Source organism: Camarhynchus parvulus, chromosome 18, assembly GCF_901933205.1.
Source record: "Camarhynchus parvulus chromosome 18, STF_HiC, whole genome shotgun sequence".
Classification (NCBI taxonomy): Eukaryota; Metazoa; Chordata; class Aves; order Passeriformes; family Thraupidae; genus Camarhynchus; species Camarhynchus parvulus.
Genome location: NC_044588.1, coordinates 6,863,058 through 6,889,938, shown reverse-complemented (window position 1 = coordinate 6,889,938; position 26,881 = coordinate 6,863,058). Strand labels below are relative to the sequence as shown.

At 50.8% G+C, this 26,881-nt stretch overlaps 1 protein-coding gene across 1 annotated transcript in view; it reads left to right on the top strand.

Moving 5' to 3' along the window:
- STX8 (syntaxin 8) overlaps nt 1–26,881 on the top strand; it is a 78,817-nt gene that overhangs the window by 10,894 nt on the left and 41,042 nt on the right. The window contains exons 5-6 of the mRNA XM_030962319.1: nt 421–545; nt 1,832–1,924. Of these exons, the coding sequence (XP_030818179.1) occupies nt 421–545; nt 1,832–1,924 (218 nt within the window). The remainder of the gene's footprint in view (nt 1–420; nt 546–1,831; nt 1,925–26,881) is intronic.

Here is a 26,881-nt window from a genome sequence, read left to right as displayed (position 1 = left end):
GATCCTTTTGCTGTTTGAGGCTGTGGCAGTATTTTTATGTGCTTTGATCACGTAGCAAATCCAGGAATAGTGTGTATTCCCAGGAATGCTGTGTGCTCTACATGCAAACAGCATTTTATATGGATTTATTTATACATATATATTTATTTATTTATACAATAAATGCATATATATATATTTATTTATACAATCTGTGGATTTATTATACAGTCTGTTTATCCATGTAGGATGAATTCTGCCCTTCCTTCTCACTTCCAGCCTGTGGGGTGGGTTTGTTCTTGGGAATTGTTTTGGGTGATCCCTGCTGGGCTGCACAGAGGGCTCAGCCCTGTGTGCTCTGTGCCAGGGGTGGGAATCACTCACTGGGGCCCTGTGTGCTCTGTGCCAGGGGTGGGAATCACTCACTGGGGCTCTTTTCAGGTCCAGCCTCATGGCAGGAGGGGCCAGTCGAGGCATCACCAACCCCTGGCTCTTGGAAGAATCGGAGGAGACCAGAGGACTTGGCTTTGATGAGCTCAGGCAGCAGCAGAGAAGGATCATTGAAGGTACAAGAGCCTTTCTGGTTGCTTTGAGCATCTCTGGGACTCTGAGAGGAGCTTTGATTTGAACCTAAATACACCAACCTGGGCTGAAGTTTGAATCTTTACAGATGTCAAACACAGCAGCTCCAGGCAGCTGTTCTCTGTGTTTGCAGGGGCAGCATTCTGCTTGCAATGTTCTTATCTGGATGCAACCTCTTAAATTAAATTTTGGCAGTCCTGATTTTGCCCATATTCATGGTTTGGTGTGCAGTGTGATCACATAACTGCCCTGGCTGTAGGGGCTTTGCTGGGTGCATTAAAGGTCTGGTTGAACTGGGACAAGGTAAGAATTAACTCCAAATTAATTTATCCAAATTAATTAATCCAAATTACAAGGGTCCTCAGATTTTGGCCCTCTGTACCCATGAGGAGTCTCTGGCTTTGGGAGTGTTGGGAAGGCTCAGCCTGGGGAGGTCAGGTGGCTGATGAGATCATTTCCAGGCAAATCCAGTCCTGGAAGTGATGCAATGAAATCAGTCTCCAGGAAAAGCTTCCCTCTGCTTGGGAACAACTGCTGTGCAGCTCAGGAGGGTGTCTGATGGGCCAGGAGGGGCTCAGCTGCATTTTTAATTACATTATGGCTAATTAAACCGGGGCTAAAGGAGGCTGTGGAGTGGAGGTGTCCTGGGCAGCCCATTTGGGCATCGCTGCTGTGCCCTGGGCACTGACCCTCTGCAGCTCCTCCTGTGCCACCCTGGCAGCTCTGGGCAGGGAGAGCTGCACATTTGGGCTGAGGGGCTCCCTGCAGGGCACGGGGGATGTGGTTCTTCCCCCAGCACCTCACACTGTCACTGCCCCATCCCCTCAGCCCTCCCCACCCTCTGCGTCCTCTCGCAGCTTTCAAAATCTCTTGGAATTCTTTGCTGTTTGCATCACCTGTTTTCTTTTATTCATGTTAAAAGTTACTTGGAAAATTTAAAAAGGCTAATCTGGAGCTCGCTGTGCGTGCCAGAAAATCCCCTGCATTTATGATTGAGTAACAGCTAAATGTTAAATTCTTGGATTTTTCTTTTTGGATCCTCAGCAAAATGTCCCAGCCAGAGCAGAGAAATTATTTACCCATCATTCACGTTATTTCAAGAGCACTGTTGCCATAAGGATTGATTTTCATGTTGTGTTCATGTGTTTTTCTTAATACATTTTAGCCCTTTAAGCACAGAGTCGATTTTTTTCCCTCACTTCTACCTATTTTATGTAGCCTGGCATTTCAGCAACTCTTGGAAGTAATTTAATATATTTTCCTGGTGCAGAACAAGATGCTGGACTCGATGCTCTTTCTTCAATCATATCCAGGCAGAAACAAATGGGGCAGGAAATTGGGAACGAGCTGGACGAGCAGAACGGTAAGGACGAGGTCTTGCCTCACTTTTCTGTAAATCTGGGATTTGGTTTTTTCTCTCCTCACACGACTGCTCCTCCTGCCCACAGAGCAAGCTGCTGGCACTGGAGGTTTGTGTTGAAGCAGTGCAGAGTGTGCCCACTCACACCTGGTTTTCCTGTGCCCCTGTGGCCTGTGCCCAGTGCAGAACACTTGGGGTGCTTCCCCAGCCCGACTTTCGAACAAAGGCATTGCTGATTGCTGCTCCAGAGCACAGGATGGATTTTGTGCTCCATCCTCTGCCTTTTTCCATTTTATGACAGTTTTTATGTGTTGCATTTGAGCATTCTCATTCTGTGTTTTTCCTGATGAGCTGAATGGAGAAGTCTTGAGGCAGCGATTCAAGGAGCAGCCTTGCATTGTTTGCTGCAAGTGCCTGGGTTGGGGAGGGTTTGTGGCAGTGAGTGTAGCTCAAATTCAGTGTAACATTGAACCAGGAGAGCACCTAGCTCCTTTCAGAGGAGCCAGTGGCCCAGTGGAGTTGCTCTCCTGCAATAATAAATAAATAAAAGTGCTTTGTTACTCACCTCACTGTGGCATGAGCTGTCCCTGCAGAGCAGATCCTCCTGAATTCTGCATCCCTTCCACCTGGAACAGCCCAGTGGGAGCCCTGGGCTGCATCCCTGGACAGGGCAGTGTCCTTTTCCTTGCTGACAACCTGCAGCCCAGCCCTGATTCCTGCTTCTTCCTGGGGTGGTGTTTGCCCTCTGCAGTCTCTGGGAGTTTGGAACCCCTCTGCTCAGAGTGAGGGGTCCCAAAGTCACATCCCTGCCATGAGTGCTGATGGCAGCTCTGCTCTGTGCACACTGAGGGTTCCAGACTCACATCCCTGCCATGGGTGCTGATAGCAGCTCTGCTCTGTGCACACTGAGGGTTCCAAAGTCACATCCCTGCCATGAGTGCTGATGGCAGCTCTGCTCTGTGCACACTGAGGGTTCCAAAGTCACATTTCTGCCATGAGTGCTGATGGCAGCTCTGCTCTGTGCACACTGAGGGTTCCAGACTCACATCCCTGCCATGAGTGCTGATGGCAGCTCTGCTCTGTGCACACTGAGGGTTCCAAAGTCACATCACACCATGAGTGCTGATGGCAGCTCTGCTCTGTGCACACTGAGGGTGGATTTCTCCTGTTTGCCACGGCTAAACCCAGGAGGGATGGGAAATTCCTCCAATATGTCTTTGTTTATTAATCTTAGGGCTGTTCAGGAAGGGTTTGTGCAGCTGGGACAGACCATGCTCAGTGCTCTTGGCATGTTTGGATCCTCTGCCTCGTGTGAGGAAAGACATTTTCAATTAGGGGTCTCATCTCATAGGTTCCTTTATTAATTGTTGCTTAAAAAGTCATATTAATTGGGGATTTTTTTTGCTCGAAATAGGAAACAGGTGGGAAGCATGAGCATGTTTATGGATTCTCTGTGAAATTTTGGTTTCTCCTCAGGAAAATACACAGTCTGTGTCCCATTTCTCTGTTGGGGGTTGGGGATGGTTCCCCAAATTCTTACACTTTTGGGACCCTAAAGGTTCTGTGTTTTGTGCCATTGCATTTTTGCCTGACTTGTAGCAATGAGACCTTGAAATATGTGTGAAATGGAATATATTCAACCCTCCTTTTTACAAATACTGCAGGTAGTGCTGGTGCTGTTTGTCTTAGAGACAGTTACAAAGCCTGGAGCAAATTCCTGTGTTTCCTTGGAGCTCCACCTTGAGCTGAGGCAGCAGAGGGGAGCTTTGTGGGTGCTCTGAGCAGGGAGAGGTGAGGATGGTGTGTGCTGCTCCTGGGGGTGCTCAGAGCCTGTGCCCCACAGCCAGGAGCAGCAGAGCTGCCAGCCCTGCAGGAAGGGTCAGCAGGAGAGGCTGAACCTGCCCAGGGGGTTTGGGAGCAGCCTCCAGGTGTGGGGCAGATCATTCAGCAGGAGAGGCTGAACCTGCCCAGGGGATTTGGGAGCAGCCTGACTCTCCAGGTGTGGGGCAGATCACCCCATCAGGAGATGCTGAACCTGCCCAGGGGGTTTGGGAGCAGCCTCCAGGTGTGGAGCAGATCACTCAGCACTTCCTCCATCCTTGCCAGGCCGGTGGAGCTCCCAGGTTTCCTCTGACTCGATGCGATCCCTTTTCTGGGTTTTTTTGGCAGATATGGGGGGATAAGGTCAGACATTTGGTTGCCACTGGCACCCTGGAGGAGCTGAAGCCCTTAGCAACATTTTCCAGGGGCTGTTTTCCCTGTGCACATCTCACTCCATGCCCTGTGCTTAACCATGAGCAGACTTTGCTCAGGCTCCGTGCCAAGCCCTGCCGCTGCTGCTGGCCCAGGTTGATGAGGATAACTGCCCTGCAATTTCCCCTTCCCTGGAATCCCTTTCCTTCCTGGTGCTGAGTGATAATGGCATCGTCTGCCTTGTGGGGAGGCAGGGGAAGTTCATCTTCATTAAGTGCTGCTTCAACATTTCTCTTTCCTGCACTCAGACTTTCCATCAGAGCCCCTTTCTGTGGGAAGCTTCACTTCCCCTTCCCTGGCTGCTGGGGATGTTCCCACCTTCTGCAGCTTCTCCTGCTGTTAAAATAAAGCCTGGCTTCATTCAGGAGCAGCTGATAATGTGCATTAATTAATGAATTAGCCTTTGGGGAGCTGGGTACCGATTTTCCAGGCTCCACAACTAGATTTTTAATTTCAAATCCAGTAGAATATTAATGTTGAACCGGAGCTGGGAGAAAGAATTGGCCATGCTGACTGCAATAGTGGCTGTCCTCAGCCTATACCTTCTTTTTTTCCATGGTTATCCCTATCACACTGGGCAAGGAAAATGTAAGGATCATGTGTGTCTGTGGAGCTAAGTAGCTTATGGGGCAGGATATATACAAGACATTCATTCAGCCTAAATTCAATGCGTGGGGCTGTGGAAAGTGTTGAACCTTGATCACTCTTAATGGTGACTGACTCATCTGCCATGGTGTGAGGACAGATGAGTGACCTCTCATCCTGGTGACCACACACACACTGCCATCCAGCTGGAAAGAAACTCTGTTGTTGACCCAAAATGAAATATATTCCTATTTATCTATGAACATATAAATGAAATACTCAGTTCCTCAGGTCTGTTTTTCCCATTGCAAGGCAGCCCCGGCTCCCTGGAGGTGTTGGCACCCGCAGCTCTCCGGGGTGGCATTGTCCCCTGGTGCCAGCTGGGGTAGCTGTGCCCCTGCAGATGCACCAGCACCAGGGATTCATGGTGCAGAGTTTACTCCTCACGTGTGGATTGCTTTGTGTTTGTTAAATGACTGCAAAGTGATTGAACCCCTTTGGGAGGGAGGTGCCTGGTGGTGCTGAGGGGCAGGAGCTGGAGCTTTGTCCCAGGGCATCCCTGGGCTCTGGGGGCAGCTGTGCCCATGGAGGGTCCTGTCCTTGGACCCAGGTGACACCAGGTGACACCAGGTGACACAGCCTGCCCGAGCCCCACATCTCTGCAAGAACCTCTGGAGGCAGCAGGGGCTGCTCAGGTGGGATCCCTGCATCACAGAATGTTCTGGAAGAGCCCATTCCCCCCAGGGTACAGCTGGGGTGGCTGTTGGTGGCACAGAATGTTCTGGAAGAGCCCATTGCCCTGGGGTGGCTGTGGCTGTGCTGAGCCCCATCCTTGGCTCTCACATCCCCGTTTTAGTGGGGGTCTCAGTGGTTCTGCACTCAGGTTTTCACTGCAGCCCTGCCCTGCAGGTTTTGTGGCTCTGCTCGAAGCTGATTTTGGGCCTTTGCAAACCTCCTGAGCCGGGCATTTTGCACTGATGAGCGAAAGAGAAGCTGGGTACCAGGAGACATTGTTTTTTTCCAGCCTCAGGAGTCTGCTAGCAGTGGGGATTAGCAAAAGAATTTTCCCATCATTAGCTCCAAATTTGGCCCCAGAAAACTTTCTGTAATCCTTTCATCTGTTCCATAAAAAAATAAAAAAGAAAGAAAATAGTGTAAATGGCCTCTGGCCCTGGTGATGAGGCAATCTAATCTAGTGCAATAATTGTGGAAGAATGCTTGCAGAAATTGTGAATGCTGTTTGTTTTACCCTTATAGAGATGTTGTTTTCTCATTGTGACATGCTTGCATGAGAATGGAGTACTCTGGGATGGATGGTAAATATTGGGAGCTTGCAAAACTCGCCCTGTTTGGCATTTTTCCCTGCCAGGGTCATTTCTTTGCTCTGCTGAGGAGGGGTTCCTTTGCTTCTGGCTCCTCTAAACTTCACAGCATAAATAAGAGCATAAACAAATTCATGGGTAGATAAACTGCAAAATCAGACCCTTCATGTCCTTGTCCTGGTCAGGACAGTGCTGTACCCAGTCAGGATGCTCCTACCCAGAATGGATGATTTTAAGTAAACCATCTCTCATAATAATCCTTTAATTACATGGTTATGTAACGTTTTCAATTTCTTGTCAAAATCAAGTTTCTGAAACCGAGCAGAGATTGTGGCACGATGTTTTTGTTTCCAACAGCTCTGCAAAGCGAGGTTGCGGTGTCACCTCTGGTCACAGTGGGTGGCACAAGGTCCTGCAGGGGGACCCAGCTCAGCCAGGCTTTGGTTCCCCTGATGCTGCCACCAGAGTGTGTGAGCCTGGAGCCTGCTCTGAGCACACCTGGAGAATTGTCCTGGCACCATCAGGAAAGGATGGAAACATCCCTGGAGCTGCCAGGGCTCACTGGAGGGAGCAGCGAGTGAGATTCCCTCTCCAGGGCAGTGCTCAGCTCCTGCTGCAGCAGCCCAGGCAGGACATGGGCAGTGAAGGGCTTCTCCTAAAGATTATTTACATGGCTACTGCAAAACCCAAAAATCATTTCACATTTCTGTTCATTAGGAACGTTTCTGCTGTAATACAAACTAATCAGCTCTGTGTATGGGCTGTGCTGGAGTGCTGAGCCCCAGAGCAGGGGCTGGGGATGCATTGCATCATTGTTAGGATTAGTCTGTAAATCAGAAACGATTCAAGATTGAAGTTTCAGAAATGTTCATCATCTTGTCTAAACAATATCTGTTTCCATCCTATGGAGTGGCAGCCCTGGCTGCTGTGACCCCTTGGGGGTGGCTCCATCCTGCTGTGACCCCTTGGGGGTGTTCAGCATTCCCTGGAAAGGCTGAGCACCAGCAGGTTCAGCTTTGCTGGAAGCCTCCATGGTGGACCATGTGTTTCTAATATTCAGATTTAAAATAACCATCGCTAGCCCCAGTGACCTCAGACCATGCAGATAGATTTTAATTTTGCTTCCTGAGCTTATTGTATGGAATAGAAACAACTTCAGTGTTACTGGGGCACGGCTCTGTCTTTATTGCACATTATTTAAATGGATTTAACCCTTCCTAGGGGAAAAATCAACTTTGCTTGAGTGGTCTGAATAGCTCAATACTTAGGCTGAGAAGCTGGGAGTTGGCAAACCTGAGCTTACGTGGCACTTCTTGGGTGTATTTTTAGTCCTACAGCCCTTGCCCTCTGTTTTCTGCAGGTCTTGCCTCATTTTTTGCACGGGACTCGATCTCTTCTGGGGCTGAGCTGTGCATTTGTGGTGACAAGAACTGTCTGTAAGGTCCCTGCCTGGCTCCTTCCAGGTGTGGGAGAACGTTCAGGGAGTGGGGCCAGGCTTGTGAGGGGGTTTGTGGCAGCAGCAGCAGATGGATGTGGCCTCAGAGCACAGAACTGTCTGTGCTGCTGCCCAGGAGCTGGGCGTTTAACCCATGCTGGGCTCTGCAGGAGTGCCTGGCCTGGCACCCCAGGCTGGGTGCAGGGAATCAGGGAATGCCTGGGCTGGGAAGGAGCTCTGGGGATCACCTGGGCCACCCCCAGGAGAGATTTGGGATGTGGAATCGTTTCCTTGTGAGGGACCTTTAACATCACGGAGTCCAGCTGTAAACCTGGCACTGCTGAGTGCACCAGGGAACCATGGCCCTGAAATATATCAAAATGTATTGGAAAGGTAGATAAGGTTTGGTTTTGTGGTTTTGAAAAGAGAGCTTCAAACTCTCTTTGACTGAACATCCAAACGAAACCTTCACTATAGAATGAACCTTCACTATCAGTTTTCCTATTTTCCATCTCAGTTGCAGTAATGGTGTTTCCTCTCCCAGGGAAGCTGTCAGAGCCAGAGCACACTCAGCCCTGCTGTCAGGAGGGCCATGCTGGGAAGGTCTGTGGGGCAGCTTTAACTCCAGAGCAGAGCTGGAGTTGTGTGCAGTCCATCAGGAATGCAGCCTCGTGCTGGGTGATGGGGATAAAACAAATTATTTGGTGTCTGTCAAGGAAGTCACCCTGCCTGTGCTGCCTGCTGGGTGATGGAAACCAAGGTTACACTGAATTTGTATTGCTGTGAGTAAAGGTAGCTACACAGAAAAGTATTTACAGTGTTTCCTAACCTTTAAAGTTGGAGACTTTACTGCTTAGTATTTCCAGTGTTTATTTATCTGTGAAATTTCCTGGTATTCTTAAAAGGAAGGTGGAAAAAGCAGGGAAACCACTGCAGAATGGATGTGTCTGCAAGCCTGGGTCTGCAGCCAGATGGGAACCTGCACAGGGAGCTCTGGAGCTCAGGCTCAGGGCAATTTCAGCAGTGTTGGGTGATTGGAGCAGCAGGAGGAGGTGTGAGGTGTCCTGGCCATGGCTTCACAGAGGGCTGCTGACAGCACAGGGAGGAACGGGGAGCAATCATCCTTGTGCAGCCTCTCAGGCTCTGCTGGGCTGGGTTTGCATCCCTGTGCAGCCTGTCAGGCTCTGCTGGGCTGGGTTTGCATCCCTGTGCAGCCTCTCAGGCTCTGCTGGGCTGGGTTTGCATCCCTGTGCAGCCTGTCAGGCTTTGCTAGGCTGGGTTTCCATCCTCTTACAGCTTGTCAAGCTTTGCTAGGCTGGGTTTGCCATGCAGTTCCCATCATTTTTGGTTTTCTCTCTTAAATCCACGTTTCTGCTCTTGTGCCTGTCCCTTGTATGGCTTGTCCTTGGTGCCCAGCTGGAGCAGGAATTGTTCTGTCTCCCTGCTCTGTGCAGAGCTCACATCCCCTGATGGGAAGCTCAGACCCACACACTAAAGCAGCACAGAGCCTGAAAATAGAAAAGCCAAACCTGAGGCATCACTTTAAGTGACTGGAAATACAGCATGGGGAGCAGCCAGGGGCTCAGCAGGGCTCGTGCTGCTGGGTGGGTGTTGCTGCTGTGTGCAGGGGACATGCAGAGGATGCTGCTGCTGCTCCCAGGGCTGTTTGGTGCTGCTGCTCCCAGGGGTGTTTGGTGCTGCTGCTCCCAGGGGTGTTTGGTGCTGCTGTTCCCCATGGGGTGTTTATTTGCTGTGGTTCCCAGGGGTGTTTTTGCTGCTCCCAGGGGTGTTTGCAGAGGTTATTGCTCCCAGGGGTCCTTATTTTCTGCTCCCAGGGGTGTTTTTGCTGCTCCCAGAGGTGTTTTTGCTGCTCCCAGGGCTGTTTGCAGAGGTTATTGCTCCCAGGGGTGTTTTTCTGCTCCCAGGGGTGTTTGCAGAGGTTATTGCTCCCAGGGGTCCTTATTTTCTGCTCCCAGGGGTGTTTTTGCTGCTCCCAGAGGTGTTTTTGCTGCTCCCAGGGCTGTTTGCAGAGGTTATTGCTCCCAGGGGTGTTTTTGCTGCTCCCAGGGGTGTTTGCAGAGGTTATTGCTCCCAGGGGTGCTTATTTTCTGCTCCCAGGGGTGTTTTTGCTGCTCCCAGAGGTGTTTTTGCTGCTCCCAGGGCTGTTTGCAGAGGTTATTGCTCCCAGGGGTGTTTTTGCTGCTCCCAGGGGTGTTTGCAGCCCTGGGGCTGCACCTGGCAGGGATGAAAGCCCCGCTGCTGCCCGGGGCTGCTCGCACACAATGAGCCTGGCTGGCCCCTTGGCACGGGCAGCCTTTTTCCTTCAATAGTTCAGGCTGTAAAATAACTGCTCAACATTTGTCTTCTCAATTATGTGGATTTTTCCACAGTTAGTCAATCCCTACCTCACCCAGCCCGTGCTGGGGAGGGGGAAGCTGTCTCCCTCCATCTGTCTGACCAGGGACCAGAGCTGCTGGGGAAATGAGCTTCCAATGTTTTTAAGCCTTTCAGGATTTTTTGATAAGAGTTATGATCTCAAACATCTTCTTTCTTAAGCCTTGTCTTTCGTCTCCTAATGGAGAGCTCTGGTAGAAGCCTCAGCTTTTAGCACATGAGAGTTTCCCATCTGCTTCTTCAGGCATTTGATTTAAACTGTTTAAAAAGAAAACAAAACCTAACTGTAATTGTAGATATTTCAAAACGCTGATGATTTTTTTCCATGTTCATTTTGCTTTTCCTCCGTTCAAGAAAATCTCAGGTTGGGCCTGTGGAAGGGGATTTATTTTCCCAGCCTGCTTTCTCAGGATGTCTGTCATGTGTCAGAAAGGAGCAGGGAGGGACAAGCCTGGTCTGTTCTCCTTTACAGCCCCTTTTTGGTCAATTCCCACCTGTCTGGGAGCAGCTGGAATTCCATATCCTATCCAGCTATATTCTATTTCCTGACCTTCCAGTCCTGCTTGTGGCAAAGAAAGGCAGGGGATGAACTGCCCTGTGCAGAGCAGCCTTTGCTAAGGATCTAGGTTGTGTGAGTTTCTGTATAATTGTATTTATTTTACCCTTGTAGGTACACCAGGGTGTTGTACCTGACTCGTTCTCCTCTGGTTTTTGGCCGAGTTAGGAAGGTTTGGCTGGATCAGGGAGGGTTTGAAGGTCTGAGCCAGGATCCCAAGTGGTTTCTGTGTGCCCTGAGCTGGTGCTCAGTGAGCAGGACGGGGCTGCTTCAGCGTTTCCTCATGCTGACACTTCCCTGTCTCTGGGCAATGTTTTATTCTCCAGTCCTTAAGCACCACTTAGGCTAAAAATAATGTTTTATTTTTAAATATTTGCTATTTGTGGCAGTGAAATACAGCTCGATGGTTTCTCCTTCAGTGTGTGCATTAAAGACTCTGACTCCAGTGCTTCCTCTGTGCCTTCCCCTTCTCTGAGGGCTTTCTGAGGGTTTCTGGGGGAGGTTTTAGGGTGTCCCTGGCTGTGGCACGTGCACAGGAGGAGCTGCTTTGCCAGGCAGTGCTGGAGAGGAGGTGAGCCCAGCCTTTGGAGGGGGAGCAGATGCTCCTGTGTCGTGGTGATCTCACTCAGGGCTGCTGGGCACTTCATGGGCTTTTAATGGAGTTCCCAGAAACGCTGCAGGGCTGGAGGCTGTGTGGTTACAGCTCAGGAGAGGAGCAGGAAGCCACGTTCCTGGGCACATTGTGCTCCTGAGCTATTGCTGGAATCTGAGGAGTGCTTTGAACTGGGCTCACTCAGCCCGAGCTGCTCAGGGCTCTCCAGCACGTTCTGCTTTTCCCATCACCTCCAGGAGCTCATCCCTCCTCTGCCACCTCTCCTGTTCTCCTGAGCACAATTTATTGCTTCTCTGGCTCTGTGTGCAGTCCCTGGAGATGCTGCCCTGACTTTTGGGGTGCCTGGCTGGGGCTGTTCCAGCTGGGGCTGCTGCCCCAGTCCCAGTTTGTCCTTCCCAGGAGCTGGGCTGGGGCTGAGGCAGCAGAACCCATCCCTGGAGCAGCAATGGGGGGATTTGCCATGTCATTTTAAGTGTTAAGTTGAAGGAAATCTGAAGGGTCAGGTTGTGCCCCCAGTGTTGGTGGGAGCTGATTTTTCAGGGAGGGTTTTGGCCTGTGCTGGGTCAGATTTTTCTGTTTAATGCCAGAGTCATGGCAGCTTGGAGGGCAGAGGGAAAGCTGGGGGCAGGTGCTTCCTCAGAGCTGTGTTTGAGTCAGAAACAAAATTAATGTGACACAAAGGTGGCATTCTGCTAAAATGGCAAAGTTGGTATCCTAGAGCATCCCAATATCACTTAAAAACTGATAAAATCATTATGCTGGAACTATTACAGCTATAAATTACTATAAATTAAAGTAGCTTCCCTGCGAGCTTGGGTGTAAGCTTTTTATTGGAGTTGCTGAGGTATGAAATGTGTTTCATCCCTGTGCATCCCAGACCCAGCTGGTGTGGGCATCACCCTGTTTGTGCCATGGATTGTGAGGAGCTCTGCCCTGCTGCCTGAGCCAGGCCTTTCCTGTGAGCCCAGGAGCTCTGGGAGGGAGGGGGCTTGCTTCTTGTTCCCACTGAACTGCTCTTCCCAGCCATCAGGAACTGGAATAATCCTGCAGCACAACAGCAGTACAGCCCTTGGATGTGGGAGCAGACACAATTCCACTTGCCTTTCTCCCAGCAGTTTTACAAGGAACACTGCAGCATGAGGGGAATAAATCACACAAGGTACATGAGGTCCCGTGCCATGAAGTGTCTGGCATCAAAGTGCAGGGGCACAATCAAATCTGGGTTTTGGCTCACTGTGGATCACTGTGCTGAAACAGCTCCAGGGCTGTTTGATCTCAGAATTTTGTTGGAAATTCTCTTACAGGACCAAGTTTGCTGAAAAATGCTGGTTTGGGGCCAGTCTTTAGTGTGAAACATGTGTGCCTGACAGCCTTTTTCCAGGCTCAGGGTGGGGATTCAAGTGATACCTTTGTGATAAAAAGGGATGGTGGGTTGGGCTCTGAGACACTGAGGCCACAGGTCCCAGTTTGGGGCAGGACAGAATGTTCAGGAACCTTCTCCTGCTCTCCAGTCCATGCACAGAATGTTCAGGAACCTTCTCCTGCTCTCCAGTCCCTGCACAGAATGTTCAGGAGCTCTCTCTGCTCTCCAGTCCCTGCACAGAATGTTCAGGAGCTCTCTCTGCTCCCCAGGTCCTGCTGCTCACTTGGTGCCATCACACTCCTGGTGAGGAGGACCCTAATTAGCAGCTCCCAATCAGTGGTTCTGGAAGGTGCTGACTCTCCTGCAGGACCTGGGGGCTCCTGCTCTGTCAGAGCTCCTCAGGAGACCCTTTGGAGTGAGGGCAGAGGGAAATGGGGTGGGATTTTGGGTTTTCTGTGGCCTGGCTGCCCCTGCAGCTCATGAGCATCACCCACACTGTGACATGGTGACAGCTGAGCAGTTTATCCCCTGAAGTTAGCAGGAAGATTAAGGAAAACTCTCATTTCAGAGTTGCCAGGAGCCTTTACAAGGGATGTGTTTCAAAGAAGCCTCCCAGTAGTGTTTAAAGAAATTGGAAGGGGAAAACCAGTTTTAACAGGGATTAAATGGAGCAGCTGGGCATTAAAGGCAGCAGATGTTGTCTGCCTAAAGTCATCCAAAAGTACAGACACTGCCAAGCACAAGCACAGCCAAACCCCATCCTTCAGCTCGGGATAAAAACATCTCATAAACGGGCTGGCACTGCTGGCCTCAGAGAGAGCTTTGGGTTTTGGAAGGGGGAAGCTCTCCAGAAGTTCTCACTAAGAGGAATTGTGTGAAAATCAGCCACAGCCACAGCTCCATCGTGCCCCAGTGTCCTGGGCTGCCCAGGGCTGCTCCACTGAAGCTCCCTCACATCCTCTGGTGCTTCTGCATCAAAGCAATGGGGATAAAAACTGAATTCTCCAAATTTAGCTGTGCTCAGGAGATCCTGGGCAAAATGTGTCATTGCTGGCAGCAGCTCTTGCTGCCCAGAGCTGCGAGTGAGGAGCTGCTGACACAGCCAGAGCTGTCCCCAGGCCTCAGGGCCACTGGCTCTGTGCTCCCTCCTGCAGAGGATGCTCTTCCTCTCTGCTGCTGTTCACAGGGGTCTGAGGATGAGGGAAGAGACGAGGATCTGACTCCATGTTTCAGAAGGCTGATTTATTATTTTATGATATATATTACATTAAAACTATACTAAAAGAATAGAAGAAAGGATTTCATCAGAAGGCTGGCTAAGAATAGAATAGGAAGGAACGATAACAAAGGTTTGTGGCTCGGGCTCTCTGTCTGAGCCAGCTGGGCTGTGATTGGCCATCAATTAGAAACAACCACATGAGAGCAATCGCAGATGCACCTGTTGCATTCCACAGCAGCAGATAATCATTGTTTACATTTTGTTCCTGAGGCCTCTCAGCTTCTCAGGAGGAACAATCCTAAGGAAAGGATATTTCATAAAAGATGTCTGTGGCATTCCTCTTGCTGCCCCACAGCAGAAATGGTTTCAGCACCAGCTGAGGGTGGGAGTGGAGCTGGTGGTGGCTCCTGTGAGGTGCTCAGAGGGTTTGGTCCGTGGTTTGGTGCTGCTGTTCCCATGCACTCTGCTCTTCTGGGCTGTCCTAGGGGTTGGAAAACTCCCTTCTTCTGGGAAAAAAAGGGGAGGAGTGGGGTGAAGAGAAATTCAGCAATTTAATCTGTTTCAGTGTTCCTGCGTGTCTTTCCCCACATCCTAAACATGAAAAATATCAGTGAGCTTCCCTTTGGCCCTGGGGGAAGAGAAAGGAGTCTCCAGCTGGAATTCATGAAGGTCTGCTGGAGGAAGGAGCTTGGGGTGATCCCACAAGTGCTGTGCTGGAGTGAACAGCCGGCTCATGCACACTTAAACTGTCCTCAGCCACCACCTCCCCAGCATTGCTTCATCCCTTCCACGTGGGAGAGAAGCACAGGGGAAAAAAAAACCTCAGAACATTGAAAAGGGAGAGTTAGAAACCCAAAGGTACATTGTGTCCTTTGCAAAGAGAGGGCACTGCTTTAACACTGCCTGAAGTAATGGCTGTGCTTTATTTTCAAGGTGCTTTTTAAGCATGGGGTCAGCAGCAAGGCTGGATGATCCTGCAGCCCTGGGCCTGGCAGTGATGCTGTTTCACAGGAATGTGTTTTTCCCCTCTTACACCTCTTCAGACAATTGCCCAACTGTTGGAAGACAAGGTAGTGCTGCTGAGGGGAGGAGGAGGAGGAGGAAGTGCTGCTGCCCAGCCCTAGTGCTGCAGGCCAGGGCAGCCCCAGCATGTCCAGCACACGCAGCTCCTCGGGGAGGAAGGGTCTGCTCCTGCCCTGAGAGAGGCTCTGGCTCCCGGCTGTTTCTCCATGGCAGCCCTGAGGTGCCCCTGGTGCCCTCGGGTGGCTTTGCCAGGTGCTGAGCCGACGTTTGGGTCATCACACCCCTGCCCATCCCTGCTGCTGGGGCTCTGGCTCTGCTCCCAAAACAGCCCTGGGGGTTGGGGTCACTCCTCAAGGCCTGACAGGCACTGGGGAGCTCCTGTGCAGTGTGAGCGTGCGGTGAGGTAAATTGGGGCACGATTCAAGTTCTGATTCCACGTCCTCTCCTCTGAGCTGCTCAGCTCCAGGGGTTTCTGCTGCTGGGCAGGAGGAGCTGCTGACCATGGCGTTCCCAGTAATTCCTGCCCCTCTCAGGCAGGACACTGAGCTCCTGGGGGCTGTGCCTCAGTTTCCTTGGGGAAGCTGTCCTGAAGCTGTTCCTGTGCTGAGGTTTCCCAGGACAGCTTTGACCCACTTGGATCCTCACTGTGCTTCCTGCCCCATTTCTCTTGCACTTCCCTGATTTATTTTAGTTGTCTCCCCAGTTGTGCTGAATTCCTAGGTAAATGGGAAGTTGGTATTTTAATTTTCCCTGGAAATGAGTTCCTCTCATGGCACTCGTGCACTAATAAAACACGTGTGTATCACCTCCATCTCTCTTGGAGAACAAGAGGAAAAAATCTTCTGTGGGTTTCTGCATTTAATAACCAAAATCCCCTTAGCAAACAGCTCTGGCTGTTGGGTTGGCTGTTCTCAGCTGTTGAATTCCTTGCAGGAACACCGCAGGCAGGGCCTGTGAGGGCTGCAGGAACCTGCTGTGGTCAGGGCACTGAGCAGCCCCTGGGGCCTGCAGGGAGGCAGCTCCTCTGGGGCTGCTGAGCCCTGGCCAGGCTGGAAGTGATGCCTCAAGTCTGAGCTTTCATTTTTCAGGTTCTCTGCTGCCTTAGTGTGTGACTCTGAGCTCCACAGAAAGTGTCAGCAAGGTCTCCTCCCAGCTCAGGCACACAGAACAATCCTTTCCCAGCCCCAGAACCAAGGACACCGCTGCAGCTTCAGCCCCAAAAAGTGCAAACAGCAGGGGATGGAGGAGAGAACCTGGGAGGGTGGGACTGCATCCCCTGGAGCTGGGATTGGACACTGAACCCCAGCGTGGAAATGGACCAGAACTCATAAAAGGGTGAGAACTCCTGACCCTGAGTCCATCCTGGGTCCATCCTGGGTGCAGCCCTGGCTGGGCTCTTGCACTGCCCCAGGTGGATCCTTTGAAGATTTTTTTAAATAAATCCCCACTTTATTCCTTTATCTCTGTCCAGCCTGTGCTCCAGGAGCCTCCCCAGGCAGCAGCAGAGGTGAACTCCTCTCTGAGGGCTCTGCTGTGCTCAGGAAGGGAGGCTGCCCTGGGCCAGTGCATTCCTGCAGCTACTCCCCACGGGCCTGCTGGGATGATGGATATCTCAGCATCTTTGTTCTTTGTTTTCCCTCTAACACTGGCAGAGCTTAAATCAGGCAGAGAGGGCCTGACAGGTCTGCAGTTACACAAACAAGTGCTGCAGAGACAGGAGTGTGTCGGGTGCTGCTCCTCCAGGGCTCTCTCTGGGACAGGGCTGGGACAGGGCTGTGGGCCCTGGAGGGGATGTGGCTGCAGGGCTGGGATGCTCTCCAGGAACAGCCTCACCAGGAGCTTGTCACTGTGTGCCTTTGGGATGGATCCTGACACATATACTGTGTGTTGTCAGATGCCTCACTAAAAGAAAATATAAGCTGTTGGCTTCCCTTTGTGCTTCTGCTGCTGCTTTCTCTTAAAATAATAATTCTCAGGGCAATATTAATTTGTTCCAGCTTCCATGGAGCAATCCCCTGTCTCCCCAAACCTCAACAGGAATAAATACGACTGCGTAGGTGCAGCTTCAGCAGAGGAGCAGATCTCAGGTTGCACATTAATGCACATTAATGTCAGCTCTCAGCAGCAGCTTGTGGATGCAGAGGAATCCAAGCTGTGATATCCAAGGTGCTCTCTCCTGTATGTGGGAATCCACAAAATTAGAGGATTTTGGGAAAGCTGCAGAAAACCTCAGAGACAGCAGAACTGTGATTGGAGCTGAGCAGCAGCCATGAGGTTGGTCAGCAGAAAAATGATTTAAACTGTAGAAAGGCAAGGATAAATAGAACAATGGTCTGTGTATTAATGCTTGTCTAGAATAACTCTCTAAGATACAGAAAAGTTTATCTAGTGAGATATTAGGAAGGTTGAAGCTTAATAATGGAGCTCTGTGCATTGTGTTTGAAGGCTCACAAGCAGGTATTGTATTTGAAATAAGCAAGCATTGTTTAACCAAAGGTCCCTGTGCTTATAGTGGTTGGATGGAACTACTGTCAATGTGCTTTTGCTTTGTGTGGTTGGGCAAAAAACTTTTAAAGTGAGTTGTAACATTGAGTTCTGTGTCTGCTGCCTGGGATGTGAGCTGGTGGCATCTTCCCATTGTCATAGCCATGGAATGAGACTGATGGTGGAAAATAAACCAGCTCAAGGCACGTTCCCAGCAGTCCTGCCCTGTTCATGATTTGTGCAGAGACCCCAGGCAGAGACACTGCACACCCAGGAGCCTCTGCTGTGCTGCCATCGAGCAGCTCTGCTCTGCTGGTCCCATTCCTGGTTTGCCCAGGGACTCCTGGGTGGTTTGGGGCAGCGTTTTCACCTTGCCCTTTGTTTCTGGGCCCCCAAAAAGGTGTTTCCCTAGGGATGGTGCTGGTGAGCCTGAGCTGCTCTCTGAAGGCTGATTTACTGACAGCTGTGCACCTTGGGTGTGCCATGAGGTTCCTCTGGCCAGATCCTGTTTTCTTCAGGCTGGTTCAGGCCATGGTCTGATGAGGGTGGAGGGATGAAATGCTGTGAGGATCAAGCTCTGAGCTTGCTCTTGATCCACTGAGCTGCAGCAATGGCCTGACCACGTCCTGAGCTCATCCCAGACCTGACCAGACCTTTGCTGGGTTGAGGGGGAGAGAAAATGAGGTGGAGCAGGTGGCACTTGTGCCTGGGGCCAAGACAAACCACTGCACCTGGACACAGCTTTGGGAAAAATGCTCTCTGAGCCTTCTGCTGCTTGTTTCAGAAGGATAAATTGGAGGGGAAGGAGGTCCAGAGGAGAAGTGGGGCTGTGGAGGTCAGTGGGAAAGCACAGAGAGGGCTCTGATGTCTGGGCTGTGCAGTCTGGCCAGCTGGGGATGGATTGCAGATAGTGGTTTGCTTTCTGTTCGTGTTTTGGCAGTAAAATACTGGGGAGGGAAAGAACTAGTGAAGCTGAAGAAGGATATTGGTTCAAGAAAAAACGGGAATGAATTGACCATAAATAGTACAGATGAGAAAATTACTTTTCTTTTTTTCTTTTTTTTAACTGAGAGATGAAAAATTCCAAAGGAGCTTCCGGAAAAAAAAAAAATGGGCAAAAAATGATCAGCTTTTAAAGTGGAGTTCAGATTAGTAAAAAGTTTGTGACTTGATAGGGAGGGAACTGGCCTGGATCTGCAGATCTTTCTGGGGTTTCTATCTGTGAATATGTGCTGCTATTTCAGAGTAATAAACCCAGCTAAACCACACTTGAAACGGATTGTTTAATGTATAATACACCAACAATGAAAAGCCAGCTGTATTTTGAATCTAGAGAGTGGCAAACCCAAGTACCAATTATTTTCATTCTTTCATTCTGTGGAAAGATCTTATTGTCAAAAAATCATCAGAAAATCTCGGTGTATTCTGAGCAAGGCACTGGGTTGTGTAGGGCACAAAGCTGCATCAGGGAAGGAACCTGCAGTCCAGGAGGAGGGAGAAATCTGCCCAGGCTGCTCAGCAGCACTGGGGGAGTGAGGGAGATTGCCATTAATAATTTCTAACCTTTGTGAGCATACATTATGCTGCTAATTTTTTCCTGCTGCTGAATTCCTGTCAATGCTGAGAGTATAAACAATCCCCTGAATAAAATTGTGTTTGGTTTGCCTTGTCCCACGGATTAACAAATCTGATTACTGCGTTTAAATTTAATGCCCCAAAAATTCCCTAAATGAATGATTCAGTGTGGGGCCATGAGCAGATGTAATTATCTATGAAAACTAATGAATCATGTCGTTAGGAGACTTCTCCCTGCAGCTGTCTCCAATTAATGTGTCCATCAGTGCTGGAGTAAGGAGGCTGTAACCAGGGGAAGGTGCTGCCACTGCCCTGCCCAGCCACAGCCACACTGGGCAGGAGCAATCTGCCCTCACTTCTGGGTGTATTTTTGGAACATGCAGAGCCTTGAGTATGTGTTCTGCCAGTCCTCTGTGATGGGGTGGTGGTGGATTTATCCCTTTCATCTTTCCCTGAACAGGGAAGCATTGCAGAAGTGACTTCTGGGGAGGATTCAAAGCTTTGCCCTGCTGATTTTGTCAGGCAGTGTTCTGAGCTGGGGTCAGGGTGTGCACATGGGGGGTTTCTGCTGGGCAGCCCCTTTTTCTGAGAGAGGCAAGTCCCAGTTTGCTCAGGGAGCCCTGGTGCTACAGGAGTGGATCCAGGAGCTTCTCCCCTGTCCAGGTGAGTGGCAGAGGATGCTGAGTCTTTAACAAACAGTTAGATGTCCTGGAGACAGCTGAGTGACAAGAGTTTAGTGTCAGAGGAGGCTTCCAAAGGCCTGGGGAGGAGGGACTTCCTCCTGCCCAAGTGTCAGTGTTTGGTGCCCCTGTGGCAGCTGGTCCTTGCCTCTCCTCGCTGGGTCAGTGTGCTCAATAACAATGTTCATGTTCATTATTGTGTCTGTCAGTAGTTGAAGTTTTCCCAGGCTGGGGTAACCCAACGAGAGGGCTCCATGCCAGCTGTAGGTGAGGAGCAGTGGCCAGTCAGTGTCTCAGGTTCCTGGGCTGCTGCACTTGGGCTGGGCACAGCAAACCAAGGGATGCCCAATGCTGGAAATGTGTAACTGTGTGCCTGCTGGGCACAGCAAACCAAGGGATGCCCAATGCTGGAAATGTGAGTTTAACTGTGTGCCTGCTGGGCACAGCAAACCAAGGGATGCCCAATGCTGGAAATGTGAGTTTAACTGTGTGCCTGCTGGGCACAGCAAACCAAGGGATGCCCAACACTGTGCCCCACCTCAGGCTCACAATGACATTGGGGATGCACTGCTGGCATCTCCTGCAAGCACAGCCTTGCTTAAAACCAGGATTAAGAGGGAAAGTGAGCAAATTGTGGGGTATTAACAACTTGTTGGCATTGCTGGGGTGGTGGGGAGGGACAGGAGTGGGGCTGCTGTGGTTCCTGGGGAGCAGGGTTTGCTCACAGGGTTTGCTTTGTGCTGCTGGGATTCCTGGGGAGCAGGGTTTGCTCTGTGCTGCTGGGATTCCTGGGGAGCAGGGTTTGCTCTGTGCTGCTGTGGTTCCTGGGGAGCAGGGTTTGCTCACAGGGTTTGCTCTGTGCTGCTGTGGTTCCTGGGGAGCAGGGTTTGCTCACAGGGTTTGCTCTGTGCTGCTGTGGTTCCTGGGGAGCAGGGTTTGCTCTGTGCTGCTGGGCACGGACAGCCCCAGCACGGCGCTGCCATTTCAGACATGAGATCTGTCAGCCTTTGGGACACCTGTAATTGCAATTAGCAGCCAGGAAGCACAAAGCCACCGTGCTGGAGGAAGGGGGGAGCTGGAGGGGGTGTTCTGGGGTGGGGAGGTCGGTGTGAGCAGCGTGGCCTCTCCTCAGCACAGCAGCAGCCTTGTCCAAACAGCCCAGCGCTCTCAGCCTGTCCTGCTGATCAAAGCCAGGCAAAAGGGGATTTTCCTCCTCACTTCGGGGCACTTCCTATCAAAGGGCTGCCTGAGGTTTGTTTGTGAAGGTGCAAACGTGGGGAACTGCAGGGAGCAGGAGCTGACAGAAGGAAGCAGTCCTTGCTTTTCCCAGTGCGAGTGCGCTCGCGGATCCACGCTCGGAGTGACCCCAAACAACTGCAGTGGCTGCAGGGAGAGGAGCTGCTCTCTGGTACCACCTGTACTGCACTGTGCTCTCCCAGCTATTTTAATAGCTAATTAATCTTGATTTGCTCGGATTTAAGAGGTTTTTTTCTCTTTTGGCACATATGTGCAACCTATTATGTCATAAATCCCCCACGTTTCAGCAAATGTCATCCTGATTGTTCCCTCCAGCACAGCATCCTACTAGGGAAACATTCGGGGTCAGGAACTTGGATTCTTTAACCACTGTATTCGAGGAAGCCGATTTATTGTTCTTTCCCAGCAGAACAGGGTGATTTCTTTTGGACCTATATCACATTGGCAGCCAGTCTGGAGAGGTCACAGTTGCCTTAACGCTGGAGGGTCTGTGGGCACATTAATCTGTCCTCATAAATTGACTGTTGCACCCCACAGATGCCATCACAGGGCACCTCTGTGTGTTTAGTGCTTTTCTGTTCCTCTAGAAGCAGGAATTATTTTTGTGCACTCGGTGTTTGACCCGTGTCTCATATCCTAAAATCGATACAAGTGCTCCTCGTCTTTTTTCCTTGTGTCTTTTAAAGGCTTTGAAGGAATTTCTTTGGGGCTGGAGGAAGCGACCTTCATATCAAATAATCCTGACGTGGCGAGTTGGGGCTTTGGGTGGCTTTCTTGTGGCTATTTGTGCTGTGAAAGCTGAATAAAAAATTTGCAACTGAAAGTCTTAAAAAGTGAATTAGGGAAGTGTTGACTCCGAAGGGCCATTAGCGTGTCCTCAGCGTGGGATGTGCCTTGTTTTTCCTTGCTGCTTAATGTAGAGCTGTGCCTGACCTTTCCCCCGGGTTGTTTTGGTGGGCCTGTGAAGGAGATGTCAGAAGGAAAATGTGAATTAAAACATCTTGTGTAAGGAAATGACTTTCCAGCTCTTCTCCAAAAGGGGAAAAACCCTGAAAATAAAAGAAGAGGGCGAGTCCTCTCCTAGTTTGCCATCTCTAACACTTTTAGTTCCTGTTTCCCCTTGCTTTGGTGGCAGTGTTTGGATGTTTTCAGTGTGTCTGTGTGTCCTGCAGGAGCTCTGGGGGTGCTGTCACTGCCCAGCTGCTCTGAGCAGCATCTCAGCGGAGCTGGGTTCTTTTAAAACTCTTTTGTAAAACTCCTGCAGCGGAACGTTCCCTGAGGTGGGATTCCCCTCCCAGGTAGAACACAGCTTATTTCACACTTCTTGTTAAGTTTAGGTAGCTAAACCAAACTTTGTAGACATTCCAGCTCTGAAATCTCCCTGTGGCTGGAGCTCAGAAGTTTTTATTTTCTTTCTCAGGAATCTTTGAGTGTTCTTCCTTCCTGCTGCTCTGTATCAGGTTTTTTGAGTGCACAGTGCTGCTCAATGGTTTCCTGCCCAGCACTGCTGGGTTTGGGGCTCCTGACAAGCTCCTGGCTGCAGAGGCTCTCACAGCTCAGCCCTTTCACAACCACAGTGGGCTTGTGGTCATGTTGACAGCTTGACACTGCCATGGCAGTGATTTGTTAAAGCTCCCTCCTGTGTTAGAACAGCCCTGTGAGCGGGGCAGACAAAGGGGAGGCATGGGCAGCACCTCCCGGAACGAATTGGGGTCTGAGGGAGGCTGGGCTGGGGCATCCCTGGGGCTCTGGGGCTGAGGGAGGCGTGTTTGGCACAGCCCCTGGCCTTGTGCAACAGGGACCTGCATTCAGCTCAGTTTGTGCTGCAAAACAAACCTTGGAGTGCTTGGTGTGTGTCCTGGAGCAAGCTGGAGTCCAGGAGAGAGGAATCCGAGCAGGACAGACCCAGGGCTGTCCCAGGGCTGTCCCAGGGCATTCCTCCTGCAGAGATCCCTGGGGGTCTGCTGGGCTCCAGGCAGATCCCAGCCCTGAAGGAAGGAGCAGTTTGGGGTTCTGTGCTCTGCTGGGGCAGTCAGTGCTCTCAGGGCTCTCCCCTGGTTAACTGTTCCCTTTGGGGGGCAGAAGCTTTGGGCTGAGCTGATTGCAGTTTCCCAGGAGCTGAAGGGAACCCACAGGAAGGATGGAAGTGGCTGTGTCTGAGAGATGGAGGGACAGGACCCAGGGAATGGTTCAGTGCCAGAGGGCAGGGCTGGATGGGATTTTGGGAATTGGGAATTGTTCCCTGTGAGGGTGGGCAGGCCCTGGCACAGCTGGGGCTGCCCCTGGATCCCTGGCAGTGCCCAAGGCCAGGCTGGACAGAGCTGGGAGCACCTGGGACAGGGTAAGGTGTCCCTGCCATGGCAGGGGTGGCACTGGGTGGGCTCTGAGGTCCCTTCCAACCCAAACCATTCTGGGATTCTCCTTCCAATCAAACTGCCCACCCTGTGCTTTCTGCTGCTCCCCAAAGTGAGCACACCAGGATCTCTCCCATCCCTGGTTTCAATCAGGAAGAGAGGCAGAGAGTGCCTGAGGAATAAATTCTACCTCAGATGAAACTTAATCTGTTTTTAAAGAACCCCCTCCCACTGAAATAGAGGGTTTTTTCCTTGCTTTTTAACAGTCCTCCCTGAAAAGCCTCTCTTGGGGTGTCTCTCATCCTCACTCAATGATGTTGAGGTTTTTTCCTTTTTTATTCCAAGTTTCTGGAAGCTCTGTGGTTTTCCCTGTTACACGTTTTTAATTCAGAATGCCTCAGTGAGCCTTTCCTGTTCTGAATCTCCAGAGTACTCCATGGGGGAAAATTTAAAAAATAACATGTAAGCTTTACATAATTTACTATGAGAGTAATTGGGTTTATACAGCAGTTCATAAACCTTTAGCTGGTAAAAATCAAAGTACCTTAATCTCAAAAGCAGATGGGGGGATGTCACGGTGAAGGCTTAGAGAGTTTTCAAAGACAAATTGTTTAATTCCATCACTGCTAGGAAAATAAATAGTTCTGCTGCTGGATTGAAAACAGAAACATCCCAGAAATGAGACTTTCCTCGCTTTCAAGCATTGTTAGCTTGACAACAAAGAAATTCAAAGGAGCTCGGTGGAGAGATGTGCTGGGGTTCCAGCTTATGAGAAATGAAAGGCAGGAGCCTCTAAACCTCATTTTATCATTCTTGGGGAATTCTCAAGTGCCTTTCCTGGCTGCTCCCAGGCCCTGCCCCGTGTCCCGGGCAGTGTTTGGTGGGAATCAGGCAGGCATGTGATGTCTGCAGGTCATTTCCTTCTATCCTGGGAGGTGGCAGGGCTGGCCCTGCTCGGTGCCTGGGCTGGGAGCTGCTCCCAGATCCACTTTTCAATGTGCTTGCAGGGCTGGATTGAAAGCTGGGAGCCATGCCTTGCCTGTGTAATGAAGGCTGCATTTGTAGCCCCACAGAAATGCTGCTCACAGGCCAATCAGGGCTATCTGGCCAGCACATCCCCTCCCAAGTGATGGTCTTGCTTTAGTCCTAATGGCCTGATGAGATCACCTCTAATTTGTGTATCAAGCTGGTTTGTATCACATCGTTCAGAAAAAAAAAAAAAAGAAAGGGGGTAAAAAACCCCACACAAACCCAACAAAACCCTCTTTATTTTATTTTTTTCTTGCTGGACTTCAAAGGGTTGCATTGTAGCCAGTGTGCAGTGCCCTGTGAAAGCTCAGAGCCATTACCTCAGCCCATAGCCAGCAGAAAATGAGCTCCCCTTTGGTGGGGGCTCCTCTCTCCAGGATGATGGCAGTGCTGTCAGCCAGGAGGAGATGCTGGAGATGCTGGAGATGCTGCTCTGGTGGCTCCCTGGCAGTGCTGTCAGCCAGGAGGAGATGCTGGAGATGCTGCTCTGGGCTCCTCTCTCCAGGATGGTGGCAGTGCTGTCAGCCAGGAGGAGATGCTGGAGATGCTGCTCTGGGCTCCTCTCTCCAGTATGGTGGCAGTGTTATCAGCCAGGAGGAGATGCTGGAGATGCTGCTCTGGGCTCCTCTCTCCAGGATGGTGGCAGTGCTGTCAGCCTGATGCTGGAGATGCTGGAGATGCTGCTCTGGTGGCTCCCTGGGCTTGGCTCAGGCTGGCCTTGATTCCAGCAGCATCTCCTCCTGTGGCCAAGGGAATGAGGAGCCTTGGAGAGAGAAGCATGAAAAGCTGGTGGTGAGAGCACAGAAAGAGCAGAGGAAGGTGCTGAGGTGGCTCAGGAGGCTGACAGCAGTGTGGGGGATAACAAGGTGCTGACACACAGGGGTTTGGCTGTCCAGGTGCACATGCACACCCTGTCAGCCTGGAGAATGCCTTGCTGTGCTCTCCTGCTCCTTCAGGAAGCAGCCAGGAGGGGCTGGGTGAGGATGGAGTGACCCTGTGGCAGCAGGCTGGGTCCCAGGGGTGCCTGTGCCCAGGTAAGGGATCTCCTGCAGGAGGAGGTGAGGATGGAGTGACCCTGTGCCAGGTCCCAGGGGTGCCTGTGCCCAGGTGAGGGATCTCCTGCAGCCCCCCTGCAGCAGCAGAGTGTTCTGGTGATGCTGTTAACTCAGCAGAGCTGGTTGTGAGGAGTGTTTCTGCAGTTGGATCTCCTGCAGCAGCAGAGCATTCTGGTTGTGCTGTTAACTCAGCAGAGCTGGTTGTGAGGAGTGTTTCTGCAGTTGGATCTCCTGCAGCAGCAGAGCCTTCTGGTTGTGCTGTTAACTCAGCAGAGCTGGTTGTGAGGAGTGTTTCTGCAGTTTTGGGAAGAGAGGACTCAGCTGTGGTGCTCGGCAGTGATGGATCCATTCCTGGGGGGCTGAGCACAGGGAGCCAGAGCTGGAGGAACCCAATAATCCTGAGAGCCCAGCACACAGAGCCCTGCATTGTGTGTTTGGGAGGAAGAGGGGTTTCAGAAAGTGCTTTGGTGTAAAGTATGTGAAAGAATGGAGTTGGGCTGTTGGATATCTGGGAAGTGAGTGCTGACAGGGCACTGAACCAAGCACAGCCTGGTGCTCAGCATCTTCTGTGCATCAGCCAGGCCTTTCTTCCAGGTTGTTCCAGAGCTGAATTAACCTCAGGTTGTCTTTTTCCAAAACTGCTCTGCCTCTAAAGGAAACGAATTATTGGCAGAAATGGATTTCTTCTCAGCAGCTAACTTTTAAATCTAAAACCCTAACAAATATATGCTGCAATGATCAAAAAATGTTACATTAACACTTTTTTATGGCCTTAGCTGAGACACTCGGTAACATGCTGTTGTCCTGGGCGATTTGGATACATTTATTTTTTGTTATTTTTACTGTTCTACACCCTTTTTTTGCTGAATCAGTTTTGCATACTGCAGCGCTGGCATTTGGATTTCTCTTGAAATCTGGCTGGAGGAATTTTAACCTTTGGAGCTCAACTTGTTGAGCCTTCTTGCTTGTGTGCTTGTGTCCCCACAGTGGAACACAGCAGAGTGGGAGCCCAGGGGAGCTGCCAGCCCTGAGCACTCAGCTCTCACGTTTGGAAACTGCATTTTGCTAATGAAATCAGGTGCTGGCTGTAAAAAATGGGGTAAAATTCAACTGTGTGAGCTGCCCTCAGTGGGCTCTGGGTGTCTGTTTGGGATCAGCCCCAGGTGGGTGATGCTGCTCCAGTCTGAGGTGTTAGATGGGGTTGGTTTGCTCTCTCAAAATTCATTTCCAGGGTTGTCTTGGGGCTGCCTGCATTGTTTTGGCTTTTTGTGTTGGCTTTCTCGCTGAGCTGGGCCCGCAGTTAATGCTGAGGTTCGATTTCCATGACAAGGTCTCTGCTGGGAGATTTACAGCTCAGCTGCTTTGGTTTGCCAGGCTAATGCTCTGGAATGCAGGTTGACAGTCCAGATGTGAAACCTTTCTCCTCGGAAAGAAAACAAAGGATTAAATGCGTTTTAAGAGGGTTTGAAAAAAATAATTTAAGGCTGAGGCCCCGAACCCAACATCTGAAATACTTGAAATACTGCTGGGGATGTGGAACTTCAAAATCAGGACACTTGGAAGAGTGGCCAGGCTGTGAGCTCCCTGTGGCTTTGGAGCACCTGGCACTGCCTGTACTGGGGCTCCCCAAGGTTTTACAGGATGTCAAATAATCAAATTCTGCATTTTCCTGCCAGCAGTGCAGGGTAAAGGGTGGTTTGGGTCTTGCTCCTGCTGAAACCTGGGGAGTGTGGGGGCAGCTGCAGGCCCTCCCTTGGAGGTGA